This window comes from Etheostoma spectabile, chromosome 10, assembly GCF_008692095.1.
Source record: "Etheostoma spectabile isolate EspeVRDwgs_2016 chromosome 10, UIUC_Espe_1.0, whole genome shotgun sequence".
Taxonomy (NCBI): Eukaryota; Metazoa; Chordata; class Actinopteri; order Perciformes; family Percidae; genus Etheostoma; species Etheostoma spectabile.
Genome location: NC_045742.1, coordinates 11,348,408 through 11,365,177, shown reverse-complemented (window position 1 = coordinate 11,365,177; position 16,770 = coordinate 11,348,408). Strand labels below are relative to the sequence as shown.

The 16,770-nt window shown below is 36.7% G+C and overlaps 1 protein-coding gene across 5 annotated transcripts in view; it reads right to left on the bottom strand.

The window, feature by feature from the left end:
• The window catches only part of diaph2 (diaphanous-related formin 2), a 411,623-nt gene that overhangs the window by 381,813 nt on the left and 13,040 nt on the right, over nt 1-16,770 (bottom strand). For all 5 annotated transcript variants that reach the window (XM_032527793.1, XM_032527796.1, XM_032527797.1 and 2 more), the window contains exons 3-5: nt 12,053-12,085; nt 10,200-10,376; nt 3,979-4,083 (exon numbers count right to left, since the gene is read on the bottom strand). In XM_032527793.1, the coding sequence (XP_032383684.1) occupies nt 3,979-4,083; nt 10,200-10,376; nt 12,053-12,085 (315 nt within the window). The remainder of the gene's footprint in view (nt 1-3,978; nt 4,084-10,199; nt 10,377-12,052; nt 12,086-16,770) is intronic.

Sequence of the window (16,770 nt, the reverse complement as noted above, 5' to 3'; positions counted from 1 at the left end):
TGAAAAGTGTCAACTACTTACTGAGAGCTGATATTGAGCACGAATTTTCTTCTCAATACAAATGTAGCCATTACCACCCTTATTCATAATGGAGGGAAAATATATACTAATTGCATAAACAATCAGCAATATAATAAGAAAGGGCCTTGATGATCTGAGCAAATAACAGGCCCCATTAAAAGAAGGAGGTGGCACATTGGTGATCACATCAATATTTAAATTAAACTGGGCCAGTAACACAGTACAACCCTTCTTACAAGACCCTGCCATTACAGCCTTCCTGCATCTGAGACACAGCACGTTTGAAATTAACCAGAAAATATTCATTGACAGAAGGTGAAGTACTTTTCTAAGAAATAAGCAATTGTATTAGTGTTAATGGAATTGTAGAGGTTTTAATGATGTTGGCATACGTTTAGAGCAAGAAGAAAGAACGAGAAATTAGAGTTGAGAGTTCATGCAAAGCTGATGGTCAAGGACGTCAACTGACACACACCTACAAAAGCAGAGTTGGATTTCATTGAAACAAAGTTAATATTCAAATAAACAGGGTCAATATAAAACCGTCCGTTAAAAAAAGCTTTGCCTTTCCTTTGTAAGACATTTTACAAGAGTAAACCAAAAATCTGTTTTTGTATAACCAATCGTTTGAAGCCAGATAGCTTTATAGAAATAGCCTTTGTGGTATATCAACATGCATGAATAATAAATATACATGCAATAGCTGTAGACATTGTGAAGGAAATTTAAAGCACCTAAAACCTTTTCAAGGACAAATAGTTCCTTTTTTGTTGACGCTCAACTGAGCAGGTCTGCAAAGACAGTCAAGAAACAGGCCACATACTTTGCATTAGCTGTAAGTTAAGAAATAAAAAGGGGTGTCGAAATAAATACGCATAAACACAATGTTCTATTGGATCCTTATAATTAGGGGTGCACAAATCCGATACAGATATCTGATATCGGGCTATACTGACGCAAATAGCTGGATAGGGTATCAGTGAAAATGAGGCCGGGCAATTTAACGTTTATATTTTGTTTTTTACATGCACCCTAATAAATTTAAAAAAAGACAACACAGCGTACCTTACCAGCAGGTAGAATGCATCTAACGTTAGCTTACGGATAGCATGCAGCTGAGCATCTCCGTAAGTTGTGTAAACGACAAAATGATAAAAGCAGAGTGCGTGGGCAGCAACTAGACTAATTAATGCCTTATGGTACAGTCAGATTCCCCTTGAATTTTGAGAATCATGACACCCCTAGTTTATATACATTTTATACTAATTAATTATTATTATTATTATTATTATTATTATTATTAATTATTATAACTATTATAATTATTATTCTATTTCTGTTTAAATGTGGACCAATTTGTTGCTGCATTTAAAAGCTTTAAACTTGGAACTTGAATTTCCTGGTCACCGATTTATTATTTTAACAATAAATAACAATTCAGTAAAATGTATATCTATGTATTTATTTGTTACATTTTGTTTTACAAAGTTAGGAAAGCACTGTTTAAGTCAAGCCTGATGTTGCCTTGCACATAAAAGAATGACCCCAGTCACTTCTACACAGTGAAGCATACAGCTATTAATTAAACACTGGTATCGGATCAGTACTTGATATCAGCTAATACCTAAAAGCCCAGGTAACAAAATCAGGACTGAAACAATCAGATCAGTGCATCTTTACTTCTACTACCATCTAGAAAAAAAGAAGGAAAAAGAACAGGAAATTGAGATGAAAAGGTGTGAAGCCCTTCCACGGCCCCAAACTCCAACCTCATAATGCAGCATAGATGTTTGATAGAATATGATTGAGTCACATTTACAAAAAAGCCCCACGACAAAATAAGACATCCCAACATGTCCAAAATGCACCACTCCTACATTCATCACGATTCAGAGTTCAAATGCAACATATTCCTATTAGTCCACACCACATGCTCATCAGCACATACAAACAACATTCGCCCCAGAAACCTCCTAACCCTGAAAGAGAGAAATACATTGTAGTGGTGAGATTATTTATCACAAACACACTCGTGGATGCATTCCTGTAGTATGAAATAAAGACTGGACAGTTTTTCAAAAACAAAGCTGGTACTTAAAAATACAAAGCATGGGCTACATGGGCTTCTGTAGTCATGAGGATTCTTCTAATGTTAAGAAGGAACCCAAATTCCACTAATCAAGACCCTACAGAGCACAGGATCATCACTACGAGGCAGTATATAGATTAGAACATTCTTCCCAGGTGCAGACTGGGATGCTCCAGTTTCATTGTTACTCAGATTTTTATAAATACGGTTTCTCTCTTTCCATCTATCAGGAGCTAAAAAGGACCACAGGGTATCAATTTAGTGTAAGACAAAAGTCACTTTTCAAAATAGAATCAATTAGGTAATGTGTTATTGAAGACAATTCATTAAGAACTAGTGAAAACACTGGCTAATGAGCAAACCTAACTAAACTAAAGATGGTTCATTAAGGCCCTGGTTTGGCTTGTATTTTAGAGTAGGTTGTTTGTTTAACATGTTAAAAGTTTAGTTTTACCTGCTCCTAGTTTCTCTAGTGTATCTCACTGCGAAGGAGATTTGGTAGCAATGTCACAATATTATCAGAAAAATATCAGTTTCAACATTAAATGTCTTGTGATTAGAGTTTATTTAATTGAATATACGTTGAAAAAGATTTAAAAATCATTGCATTCGGTTTTTATTTACATTTTACGCAATGTCCCAACTTCATTGGAATTGGGGTTTTTACTTAAAAAGTGTTTTAGTGTAAATGTATGCACTTTGAATTGAATGAATCTGTGTACAGATACATCCTCCCTGACACTCAGCCATCTCCCTTCCTTCAGTCTTATTAAATGGGATAGCAGAGTGCTGACAGACATTACATTTTGTCCTCTGTCCTTTGACTACACAGATTATGTTTTTCATTTGAATAAAATATCAGTGCTCACAAAGCATAATGGGCCCTGTGAGGAATTCAATCATCTCGGATAATCATCATTATCAATAATGCCAGTTAATTACCATAACAATAAGGAAGGTAATAAATGATGCTGTCAAGAGAGAGCTACTAGGTTCAGGAAGCAATGGGGGCAGAAATCACTTTTTTTTTTTTTCTTCTGTGTCTAAAGTAATATTTCACCTCACAGGGTTGGTTATAGCTTCCAAAGAGGCTAGGATATTTCATCATACATATGGATTACCATCAGAATGCTTTATTTTTTACTGCTGTTTTTGGATTAGAGTGATGATCAAGTGCTACATTACTCTCCAAAAAATGGGCAACATAATCCTAAACATATAATTTAAAAACTGACAGCTGAAACAGGATAAGTGTTGTTTTGATAAGCACTCAGAACAAAGATAAAGTGTATGGTGTTGCTGGCTATATTGTAGCATATTAGGCTCGTGTTGAACATAACCTAAAATGCTTGCTTGTCCTCACTTTTTGTGGTGGTTGTGCTTTTTACTGTAATACTGCTGTTGAACCAAGAGGTTGACTGGACTTTATTTTCATACTCAATACAATGCGTCATGGAACCGTCACCACTTGACAAAAAGAAACTCCCATGCAAGTGGGACAACTGGACGACCAACAATTAGCATGCAAGCACATGACAAGACAAGCACTGACCATCCACCTAGCATTCAGTAAGTAAGTGACTACAATTTATACTGGATGGTCTACAACGGCAGATTGCGGCACACTGGAAAAAGATTGAAGAAAATAAATCAAATTTGCAATTAAAGATGTGGGACTCAAGCATGAAGAGTGGAGAGAGAGTGTGAAAGAACGGATGACAAAGCAAGCAATAAAGCAGAGGATCAGGTTAAACTCATTCTGGAGAGCGTGTGAAGTGTCATGATGCTTTAGCTTATCAACTACAATTATCCAGTACACACTCTTCAGTGTATAAAGATAGACTTCTTGAATTAACTCTCTCACTTACAGATTTGGCAGTAGCTGAGATGTACTGGACCACCATCTCTCGTTTGGTGCTCAAGTCCTTTCCACGCAAAGGGGCTTTGCGTTCTTCATTCAGGTTCATGTCCTCCTAGATACACACAGACAATAAGGAAAAATGTATGAAATGTTACGGACTGTGTACTCAAGTTTACTACAACACACTTAAAGGAGAATGTTGATCAAGATTATTTTCTGATGGGGTTTAGTTGCGGGGATGGTGTGAAACAATAGCCGGTCCCAAATTTATAGAGTTGCTCATAAGTCGTATACTTAATAGAATAACTGCATTTTTCAAAACTTATTTCAAAACTTATTTTCAGTACAATAGTTTCACTAAAAAAAAAAGAAATATTTCAGACCTACCAAAAATTAAACTTTGATTTCCACTATAACCCTTTTACATCAGATTCTGTTCTTCTACAGTTGAATACATTTCTTTTCCATCTATCTTTCTGTGTCAAAGTCACAAGGTACAGCAACAGGAAACATTGTCAGTAATAATTAGTACTTGAATCAAGAGTAGCAAGGCTTCAGCAGTATAAACCGTGCACCCCAACTCTGAACAAAAGAGCAAAATCAAACAACATTACTTTTATTGAGGCCATGCAATCACATCAGATAGGCTGGATAGGCAGTATCTGTGTGTTATTGGGAGTATTATCTTTGTGCTACTTTAATTCTGCATCACAAAAGATGTCTTTCATGTGAGAGACATCAGGGGATGGATCGAAGGCCGGACAGAGCACTAAAAGCTAGGGAATGACATGATGATTAGAATAGAGGGGATGTTTATCAGAAGCACTCTCTCACAAAGAAACGGACAGAATGAACAGAGAGAAAAAACATTCTCCTCAGGGTTTTAGGATGGTGAGCCTATAGTTGTGGAGACATGCTGCCCTCTGCTGGGGAGCGCAGAAAATCATGTGTCCTTCCGTTTGGTTGATCAAGCAGTGATTTCCCTAAATCTGATTTAATGTCAAATTCACCTGATAAATTAAGTCTGTCACTTCTAAATAACAACGTTGTATTACAACGGTTTGGATATCTTACCCGAAGTAATCTGATTCAAACTGTTTTGCTTAATTTGAAAGTGAGGTATGGACAAGAATCCCATCCAGGGGCACCGTGACCTAAATACCTCCAACTACATTTCCTCTGGTAAATACCCTTGGAGCGAAAAAACCATTAACATCCTTTTTGTTGAACGGGGAGGAAGAAAATGTGGCTGAAAGTTTTACAATTGGCAGGTTTTTTTCACCGAAGGAAACCAGCAGGTTTTTTTAATTAATCTTTGAACCCTGCTAATTTATCTGCTTAATTGGCATTCAATAAGCAAGGCATAATGTGGCGAGGTGAGTATGTTGTAGGAGGGGTAGGAGTAGTGGGCCTGCGGGACACTTGTCAGGGGGCAAACTGGAGGAATGAGCCCTCCATGTTTAGTCTCCAAAATGATTAATGCTCTGTTATTAATTATACCCTCATAGGCTACAAAAAAAAGAATCCAAGGAAGTCTTCAACTATGCTACTGGTGTAACTGAAATTACAGGATTTTAGTTTGTATCAATGACTGTGGAGTTACCAAAAAATAGGTTCTAGATCTTGTTGTCTCATGTTGTTCTGGCAAGCTTTTCTACCACTTAACAGTCTCCACTTGTCTTGCATATGCAAAAGAACTCTTAGTCTGCAACATCAAGCATCACGGACAGAAGTTTTAGGAACATGGTCCATCCCAGCATACTGCCATATTATATGCATAAATAGTTCAATTCAATTCAATTTAATTTATATAGCGCTAAATCACAACAACAGTTATCTCATTGCGCTTTCCATAATATGCAGGTCTAGACCGTACTCTGATGTTATTTACAGAAACCCAACAGTTCCCACCAAAGACAGACAGACAGAGAGAGAGAGACATGGAGAATTAAAAAAAAAAGTACGTAAGACAGTGATATATATGATACATTGTTTTCAATTCTTTTCACTCTGTATTCAAGCACATTCTATTTAAACTGAACAATGGCTGAGGTAATGAGCTGACTTTCAGCTAACGGTGTTCACATCCCTATTGACTGAGCTCATTATTGGACTAGTAGCCCCTTTTTAATAAATGTCCCTGAGCTTTAGGATGATGCAGCAATACATTGATTCTAAATACAGTCAATGCAACCACGTTTTTGTCTGGCCAAGTCAACCAACTCAATCCAACGGAACATGTGTTTCACTCACTAAAGAACATCCCCCAAAACAAGCAATGAGTAAAGATGACTGGATGACAGACCTGGAAGTCCATCACCAGGAAGACACCAAGCATATGCTGAAGTCTGTGGATTGTAGATTTCAGGAAGTCACTAGGTGCTAATGATTTACAACCAAATACTGAAATGTTGACCTTATATAAACTCTTAAGTTGTCCTGTAAATTGTGACCCCCCCCCCCCCCCCCCCCCCCCCCAATTTTGAGAGACAATGTATAAAAGTGATCCAATTCCTACATAGTTGATCTAATTTACAAGTAAGCACTTTAACGTCATTGTCACTATTCCATTTCAACTCTGACATGCTTGGGTACAAAGCAAAAAAACAAAATATACACAAGCAGTATGTCTTTCTACTTAGAAACTACCCTGTACAAAATATGGGACGGGAAAAAATTCCATCATCCGGTATTACAATGTGACTGCAAAACACAGTCTAACTCCAGAAAGCCATACACTTCCAATCACAGAAAAGAGCAATTAATAGCTAGCATCAAATATGTCTGAGCCTGAAATGGCTCATGCGATGGGGAAAAGTGGATCTAAGAAAAGTAGAAGACATATAAAAATGTTTTGCTTCAACTGTGACAAAATCGATTATTTTGTCCACCACCCTCAAGTCTGATCCATGTGTGTGCAAAGGCGCACACAGTAACTCCTGTGGGTTGGTTTTAATGTCCTGGAGGCGCAGAGTGTAACTGCTGAGGGATCACATAGGAGCTTATTACTTGCAGTGTTCATCCTGACAATGGTGGGTAGAGAGGCACATAAAACCTCAAACTAGCCATAGCAGTACTGCAATCTCACACTCGTCTTTCACTGGTCCTCTGTCTCTGTGAGCACCTGCATAACACACACACTACTTTTGACAATAAGAAGACACAATCTAATGAACAGAGACAAATTGACACTGGAATCAAATCAATTTAATCATTCCTCATTATGGGTGCCATGCTCTTGGAGGTTTTCTTGTGACAGACAAGTAAAAGCATAATTTTGGTAATAATGCCATGAATGTGATAATGTCAGGGACAGATGTTCTAAAGTGACAAAATGCTGCAACTATTTACACAAATCAAACACCATCAGGGTGATTTTTACCTGGATGAAGGGGAAAGGTTCATGAATATGACCTCACAAGGTATCCTACCTCTTCCTTTTACAGACAATTGAGTTGAATTGAATGAATGAAATGAAATGAATGAATGGGGTTTGAGTTACACCAAAGTGTAGTTTTAAGGTTTTATAGCCTGCTGAAAACTGATTAAATCAGCTCACGTGTTATTTTGTGTGCTACTGTGTTCCTAGATTGAACCTCTTGGATTGAAGTCTGCTACAGCAACACAGCTGTCTCCTTAGTGAGATGCATATAACGGACATTTTATCAGCAAATTTACTGCTGTGCATTTTGATGAGGGGCTCTGAATTCCATCTGTGCACATCTTGGGAAATCCAACAACAGGACACGGAGAATAAAGATATACACTACATTCTTCTAAAGGCAGTGCTGAGAGTAACTGTTTTTTTATGCATTCTTATCACTGTAGTTTTATGAATATACTTAATTAGAAAAATCTGCTCTCAATGGTTAGCTTAAAAAATTCTAATATTTTCCCAGATCCCTTTGATGACCTTTTAGTAATAGGCTATTTAATGTGCTATTTAGGCTTTAAAATACAAAGCTCAATGTGTAAACCACTTTCCAGAGAAAATATTTTCACTTTTTCCTAGTCATTAATGCACAGTAGGTGGTCTCACTAATATGGCCTGGGTCCCCCCTTCATTTATGAAGGGGGTGACATCTATGGCTGTGGCATTTAGCACCGTAAAAACAATCCGTAACAGAATGGGTGTAGGAAAGCTGGAATATGTGTTTGACATAAAAAGAGAAATGACAATGACAGATAGATGCTGGAGAGAAGCTACTACTATCAAAAGAAACTACCCACCACTTTCATTTCTGTGTTTTCTGCATCAAAGCAGAAAAGTTTACAGTATATGAGAACAAATAGTGGTGGCTTTAAAAGTACATAACTAAATACCCTTTTCGTTTTGATTTCATTATTGTAATTATACTTCCCAAACCAAAGTGTCAAGGCTTGTCAAATGTCAGACTAGGTAACATGCGTTCTGTGTCGTCTGTCACAGAGCAAATTGAAGCCTGGGTTTAATGTCATGCTGCTGTGAGCACAAACATAGTAATTGAGAGGTGAACGGAGTGACAGGGATGAGCACCCAGGCAAGAAAACACTGAACAGTAGCCTGATGAAAACCAGTAGCACTGGTCACATTTCTCTGGCCCTGGCAATAAAGACCATTGTATGAGAAAAAAGGAAAAGCAGGAACCGTACCACGCACACATACACACTCAGAGACATTATCCACAATAGTGCACACAACCTATGCAATGAAGCCAGAGTAATTCAGCTCCCCACTTCAAAGAGATGGGCCGAAAGCTTTTTGTTAGATTTCAACCCTGCAATACATAAGGCCAAAAATGCATTTCAATAGAGAAAATCACAAGTGTGACAGAGCTTTGACCCCACACACACACACACACACACACACATAGATATGTATAATATATTGTATACTATATATATTATATATAACAGTATACATATACTGTAATATATATTACACACACACACACACACATACATATATAGTATATACATACTATATATATAAAATGTATAATATATTTTATATTTATTTATATATATATATATTATTGTCTGTTGGCTTGAGACTACAGGAATAATATTGTGTGTAAGTGTGCAGTGCACATGATTTGTTAATTGTAGCCTTTAGGAAATACCAGTATCCTTATAACATGATTTAGTTAAATGTATTATGTAATTGTGAAATTAATGTTTCTGTTATATAGTACTCTATAATTTGAGTTAGTTGTGGTAGGCCTAGCCATCAATCCCTCACGTTAGAGTACTTATATGTATTGTTTGTTAGGTATCTAATCGTTAAGTTTGTTGATGTTATATGTTGAATTAACTGTATAGTAATTTGTGTCTTTTCCTGTTTATCATTTATAGAAAAAAACATGACCGTCAAGCCTCATCTGCTTCGCCCTGAATGTGTGCAGAGTTAAAAAAAAAGGGCGTAAACGACAACACCTGTTGTCCTTCATAAATTCTTGCCAATGTACCATGGCGATGTAAAGATGCAATTTTTCCGGACCTGAAACTCCCAAACCGCAAGTAAGTCTTTTTCTCTGCAGTGGTATTGAGAATTGTGAAATTTCACTGGTAATGGTATTGACTAATACATTTCTGGAATCATGACAATATATTTTAACGTTAATAAATCTACAGATAAGGTTCTGCCCTATCTCTGATCCCAGCTCTGTGTGTTAGTGTGACTAAAATCACATGTACAAGACTTTTGTTTGCAGATGTTTACTTGTAAGGTAGTATTACTGGGTCTTGGATTATTTATGAGTATGCAGATCAACATCATGGTTTCAGATCAAATGCTATCACACATTGTGGTAAAATTGAACTTGTTAATTTAGTTACGAAAACTGTAAACCATGATATCTTGATTGGAAACAAATTATGAAGTAAAATGACAAACAATTTTAAGATGTTGCATAAAACAATGACAGTTTTGCAAAGCATTAATTTCATTATAATTCTTTTCGCATGCCTGGTAAAGCATTGTTCACAAAACAAAAATCTCATCAGCAGTAGATCTGTGTGAGTAATATAAAAATGCTTTTTTTAACTGAACTACGGCAGCTCTGTTTCTCTACTTGTGCGCCTATTTGCACAGATTTACGAAGCAATTCTATAATCAATTTAAATTTCGTAATAAAATGCTCATTGTTTATTATTCTGTAGCAGCTGTAATAAAATTGTTGTGGAGTGTTACATATGACGTTGCAAGACAATATGCTGCTAGAAAATACACTGCAAGACAAAGCTCACCATCATCTTCTCGAAGAGGTCAATGATCTCCTTTTCCGAGAGGTTCATGGAGCGGTCGTCAAAAAGTGGCTGAGGTACAGGCAGTTCAGCCTGGATAGATAGGGGATCTGTTGGGTGCTGTATAAGAAGCTTCTCCTTCTTCATCCCTGTTTTTCTGAAACTGGTAATACGATCACGCTGGAAAAAAACAGAGTGTGACATTTTAAAACATGACACAGCTAACAGTCCTGTTTAAAGCTTTAGTGCGTAGACTCTAGATTCTGTCGCCCCATAAGGAATTCTTACCACACCTGATCAAACCAACTCTGTTGAAGCTTTATACAATATTGCATTGTGGGGTGCTGTACTGCACATGGCGGGGACAGAGCAAGCATGTGATTTAGCCCGGGTGAAGTTACTTTAGAAGAACAAGACGTACTTTAAAGACAAGACATATAGAAAGTAATATATATATAATATATAAGTCTACAGTCAAACAAGTGGGACCATGAGGCTGTAATGCTCATTTACAAACCAGAAAACAAAATTTGTAGGATCACAAAAAAAAGACATATTTTGCTACTATTACATCCTTGACACTGGTGAGGTAAAAATGTTTAAGTTCTTCCTGAAGGGGGAGCAAGATGTAAGGCCGTGTTGTTGCCTAAATCAAAAAGGTTTTACTCTTTGGCGATCGCTATTAATTGGCCAGAGCGTGCCAATAGAGGAACAGTCACTGCGGTAAGCCAATATTAAGAGCTTGGATATTTTGTGATAAGCAATTTAAAGTGAAAAGAATGAATTTGCTCATAAAATGCCATGTCAACATCATTGACCGATAGCGTTTGTACAAATGGAACAACACTGACATCTCTGGAACCTTGTGAAGGGTTTAAAACAATACAAATCTAAACTACATAATGTTTAAACAGTAAATGGTATTATTATAGTATAATTTATACTTGTTTCAAAACAAACATAACTAGTAGGAAAACGTAAGTTTGACATACTATACTGTATAAAACTTATTGAGACTTTACTTACCATCATACAAGATTACCTGGTTTGTGCTCATAGTATTAGAATAGTCTTAACAGACAACAAAAAGTTAAACTCACTTTGATACCATTAACAAGGTTCAGTTAAGTTTCCTTGTTACATTCGTTAGTTGAGACTATTCTGATTAATGCAGTATGATAAAGTTTAGTGCGAAAGCAGAAAAAGTACATGCAACCAGTCAATGTTAGTCATACTGAGTAAAATGGAATAGAGAGGACATGCTGGAGGAATGAACATGAATGAAATGGAACGACAAACATGATGTCACTACTATTAGTTTGCTGAAATATCACTGGATGGATCAAACATACTGTGTACTAACGCAAAACCAGCATGAGCTTCTAAGTGTCAAAGTAAGGCTATTTGTTAACTAAGGGTATTAAAAAAGCCCCAGGCAGAAACGTCTAATCGGAAGTGTGCTACTGATAATTTCACAGTAAATGATCTATGAGCTGCTTATAAAAGTCTAGATGCTATGGGCTGAATTATGTTCATTATGAAAAATGTAGGATGTTCATGATTCTAAATAATGGCACCATGAAAAATCATCTTTTATTTACACACATAATGGAGGATAGAAGTTTAGCCTTTTTGTTACTGTATAGTATATCACAAACTGTCATACTTTATAGGAACACTAGATATAACCTATCTTTAGCGTTTTTATGTTCCTTTTGTATAAATTGTTCACTTAATGAATTTATATCTGGCACATTTGATCCAACCACATATTTCAATTATAGGTCCCATGCATGACAAAACATGAGATGACGTAAACAAAACTAGTCACACCAAAATTAAACCGAGCACCTTACCATATCATCAGCCAATGTTTTTATGTGTATGTTCTGTTGGAGGGAGGACACAGTGTGAAAAACAAGATCCAAAAGAAAATGAAACACAGCAAAGTGTACAGTATGTATCCCATAGGTAGTGTGCTCACATGTACAGTGTCCTGGATACTGTCTAATTTTCCTCTCAGCATCACAATTAAACTTCCAATTAACAAATACACTTGCAAGGACCATGATGGTCATTATCCATTTTCCAATGAGGGTATGAGCATATCCTGGACACTGTACATATATACAAAGGATGTGACAATACTTAATGATCCAAAATATTAGTGTTTAAAGGGTAACTACCATTCTTTTTAACCAGGACCCTATTTTCTTTTGTTTTTGTGTCTAAGTGACTGATAGGGACAACAATCTTTGACATTGGTCCAGTATTAAGCAAGAAGGCAACAATGTAAATTAATAGTCTAGTAATAATTGCATAAATTATTACTAATAATTGTCTAGCTTGTATTTACATTCACAAAAGTGCTTGTTTTGCCACTGACAGGCTCCGATTAATAGTCTAAGCGTCTGACAACATTATGGAAAGGGTCTCTTCAGAGATAGACCTTTAAAACCTCTTTGAGACCATTTTTGTTTAACCTGAAACAGCTCTGAAGTCGCTTGCAGTAAATACATCAGACTCCATTTAAAAAAGCAATACTTTTAGCGTGTATAGAGCCAATGTATATCCACATGTAAATCTGTAAACTATGTGTTTATTTCAACCAAATCTAGGAGTTGTGATGTTTGGAAAAGTGTAAGGACGACCCAAAACGGCTTGTCATAGTTTTATTTTGTTTCTGTCAACTTTGAATGAAGTGTATTTTACAATGCTACAATTACTGTTTCTTTACATGTAGGTTTAGCGAACGTGATTTTGCAGACGATTTTATGTTTAAAAAAAGGATCTTACTCTTTAAAAAAAATCTCAATCTCCTTAGGAATTCTTTCCACGATGTTGTCAGACACTTAGAACATTATTCTGGGCCTGTCAGTGGCAAAACAAGCACTTTTGTGAAGCTGGACAATTGCCCCATAACTCACATTGTAGTTTGTTTTGCCGCTGCCGACTGCAGCGTTCTTGCTTAATACGGGATCATTTTCAAAGATTCTTTTTCCATCAGTCACTTAGACACAAAAACATAGAAAATAGGGTCCAGGTTGAAAGCAACGGTCGTTACCCTTTAAATGTATGCAAACATAAGTGTGTGTTCAAGAGTGAACATCACAAACACACATAAGACATGTTCCAAATCATAAAAGGAGACACACAAAGCACCCATAATCACACTGCCACCGACATAATGAGCACACCTGTTCACAACACCCATTGGAAACGTGCAGGTTAGTGCTGCTTGGTTATAGCTTTGTGTATCCCAAAAATAATACACTTTTGCAAGACAATATGTTACAGCCTGGCATAGTTAACCACTAAAGGGTTATTTTATGTCTGTGTGTTCTAATGAGCATCTCTTGTAGTGACAGTACCCCAACTGAGATGTTCTTGTTCAATAACTGTTATTCTAAACTCCAGTCAAAGAAATTCCCAACTTTTCAATGATCTGTTTGCTTGCAGATCAAATCTTAGTTTCCTCATAAAATGTTACAAATAGCTCATATAACATAAACGACAACTTTTCTTTATTACAGATGTTTATCTTCATCTCAGACACACTAAGACAGGCTACTGCCAAAGGCTTGTGGCTCAGCAAGGGACAGCTATCTGAAACACACCTCAAATGGGAAGCAGTAGCAGCACTGCCATATGCTGTGGCGCTAGGCTGTGAAGCACTAATGGGTAGGGAGATGTGGGGTGGTGATGGCCATAAAGCCTGCCTCCAGCCGCAGATTTCTCCACTATTCTAATCAAGAAACTACTGATGCTGGGGCAACAAACAGATTGGCTCTAACCTGTACCTCTCTCTGTGCATCTTTATCAGCTGTCGCTGTGGGCAACAATGAACAAGTACTCAAACTGCCATATCTATCACTAGTTTTGTCTGCAACAACTGATCAACAGTTGGGAGATAAAGCTATGAGCCACAGAAAACAAAGCTTCAGTCTCTATGTGCGGGCTCCATGTGTTGTCCAAGCTGTTACTTGAAGTCAAGATAATAAATATGTAATATTCATCTGGCATTATCCTTAAAAGGGTTCTGCCTGGGATGTCCAGGTATTTGTTTCACTGTCACTCGTGGCCTTCAATATAGCTGCACCACTTCTCATAATATCTGTAAAGCTAAGAATTTAACCTGGGCAACAACTTTTTCTACTTCTAACTCAGATAGTATGTATCATTAAGCCCAGCATTCTCTTGCAGTCTAAAACTGCGTGAAACAATAGCTAATTTTCAAATGGAGTACTTAAACATTTTCTAATCAATTTAACAACAATCAAACCACTGTTTGGTTAATTGCCTTGACTTGAGGGCCTTTCCTTGCCCATTATCTTGGCAACATCGCAACAACGCAATTTAACATCACACAATTAAGCTTGCATGTCCTCTGGGCTTCTCCTGCTTATTAAAGTAAACTTTTTCATCATAATAAATGTTTATTACCAAACACATATTCCTCTAAATAACCTAATCAAATTAGCTCTGGGTCCCTCCTTAATCAAATATGATTATGACTCCATGCAGATCTTTAAAAATGAAAACACACAGCTATATCCCTAACTTGAGAGTCAATTTGGGGACAAAAAGCCAGAGCAGCATGCACAGTTCACGCAATAACTTTTTAAAATAATATTACAAACTACAATTAATGTTTATATTACATTAAGTCATTAAGACAATTTCACTGATCTTAGTTTCATTACAAAATTCCACCAGGTTTTACATCCAAGTTGGTCAAAGGACAAACTTTGTTTCAAATTGGCTACCATTGCACAGCTTTTAAATAGTAACGCCTGTTATTCCCAACCAATTTAACTAGACCATCTGTATGATGTCAATTTAACTCACTAACTGGAACTATCTCTATAAAAATCAGTAGCCACAATGCCTCTGTAAAACGAGTTTAGAAGGAAATTAGATTTAACTTTAATTAGTTCTAATAATAGCAAAGGATTACTGGGAACTGGTAGTGAGAACTATAATGCAATGTGCTGTTGACAGGTCTCAGCAACTTCAAGAAACTATCTTGTGTTCCTGACACAATGGTAAGTAACAATTATAAATGTACTGCCAAATACCAATTTGGCACATTTCCTTTCCCCCTCTCTGATGTATCCATTGGAGTAAAACACATCTCATTGCTGCAAACATCAACAATTTAGGGCAAGAGGACTGACGCTGTACTAAAGACATCTCACACTGCTTAGAACTATAAAGCAATATACTATTATTAATTCATCAGATGAAATATGGATTGACATTAGAGAGCTGTTAGACACGCAAGCTGTATAAAACTGGCAAACTGCACTTTACATCCAGCTACAACAAAAGAAATATTAGCCATATAAATGGCCAATGTTACTTTACTCAAAAGAAACGTATAGTATCAACTCACTAGTATATAAAAGTATGGACAAGCATGCAACTTGTCAGTATAACAAAGTTGACACTTGAATATATAGGGTGTTAATTAGCAACACACTCTTCTTTTACATAGGTGTTACTGACCTTGATTTATGTCCTAGAGAGTAATTAAATAATATTGATGTATAATGTGCAATGTGAAAATGAAACTGATTACAGGGGAACTTAGTTAGGAGGGATAGCCTATATAAAGAAACCCCTACATCAGCATTGTACAGTGGTCTGGATAACGTGGTGTGTAATTCAGAAATTAGAACATTTCAGTGTGGACTTCTGTTCATTTTTAATGCATTACTTACTTAGTAGTTCATTTTGTTTATGTGCAATTAAACAAAATCTGCCTATTGTGGAAACAAAACTAAAGTGGAGGAATACACTACAGATAAAGCACACAACACGAGAGACTACTGTTTTTGTGCAAACAGTTGCATGGAAAAATTGGTTTGCCAATTTGCCACAGCTTGTAAACATGACAGCACCCTAAAGCCCAGTAACAGTATAAAGCATAAAAGATGCAGAGACACATGCAGTGATCGCAACACACCTTAAACTCCTAAAGCTTTTTTCAAGCCAGACATCTACCAGTCAGCAGAAACACTGAAGTGATCATACATTTAACGAACAGCTTGCCATAACGCAAAGAATAAATTGTCATTCAAAAAACTCCCAGCATAGCTTGAACACATTCGGGTGGCGGGAAATGACTGCAAGTGAATCGGATGCACTGCAATGATAGTCAGGCGTGAAAGCTGATACATGTCTGTAACCACAGTGCTGCTCATGAGTATAGGAACCCCTGCTTAAGTTGACTAAAAAGAGGAATAAAAAATACCATCTTTTGGAAATTGATCTTATTGCCTTGATTAAAAAATTAGGAAAAAGTTCCCTTGGCCTTTAGAATTAAAATAACGCCCCATCATCACATACCCTTCACCATACCTAGATATTGGCATGGGGAACATCTCTCAATGCAAATCAAATCAATTATTAGGTTAACTGAAATAACACCATGCCTATCTCTATGTATGGTGAAGGGTATGTGATGATGTGGGGCTATTTCAATTCCAAAGGCCCAATGGGAATTTAACATAGGAATGTGTAGTGTAATGTGTAATGTAGTTCTGCCCCCTGTATTTTAAGGAAGAACATT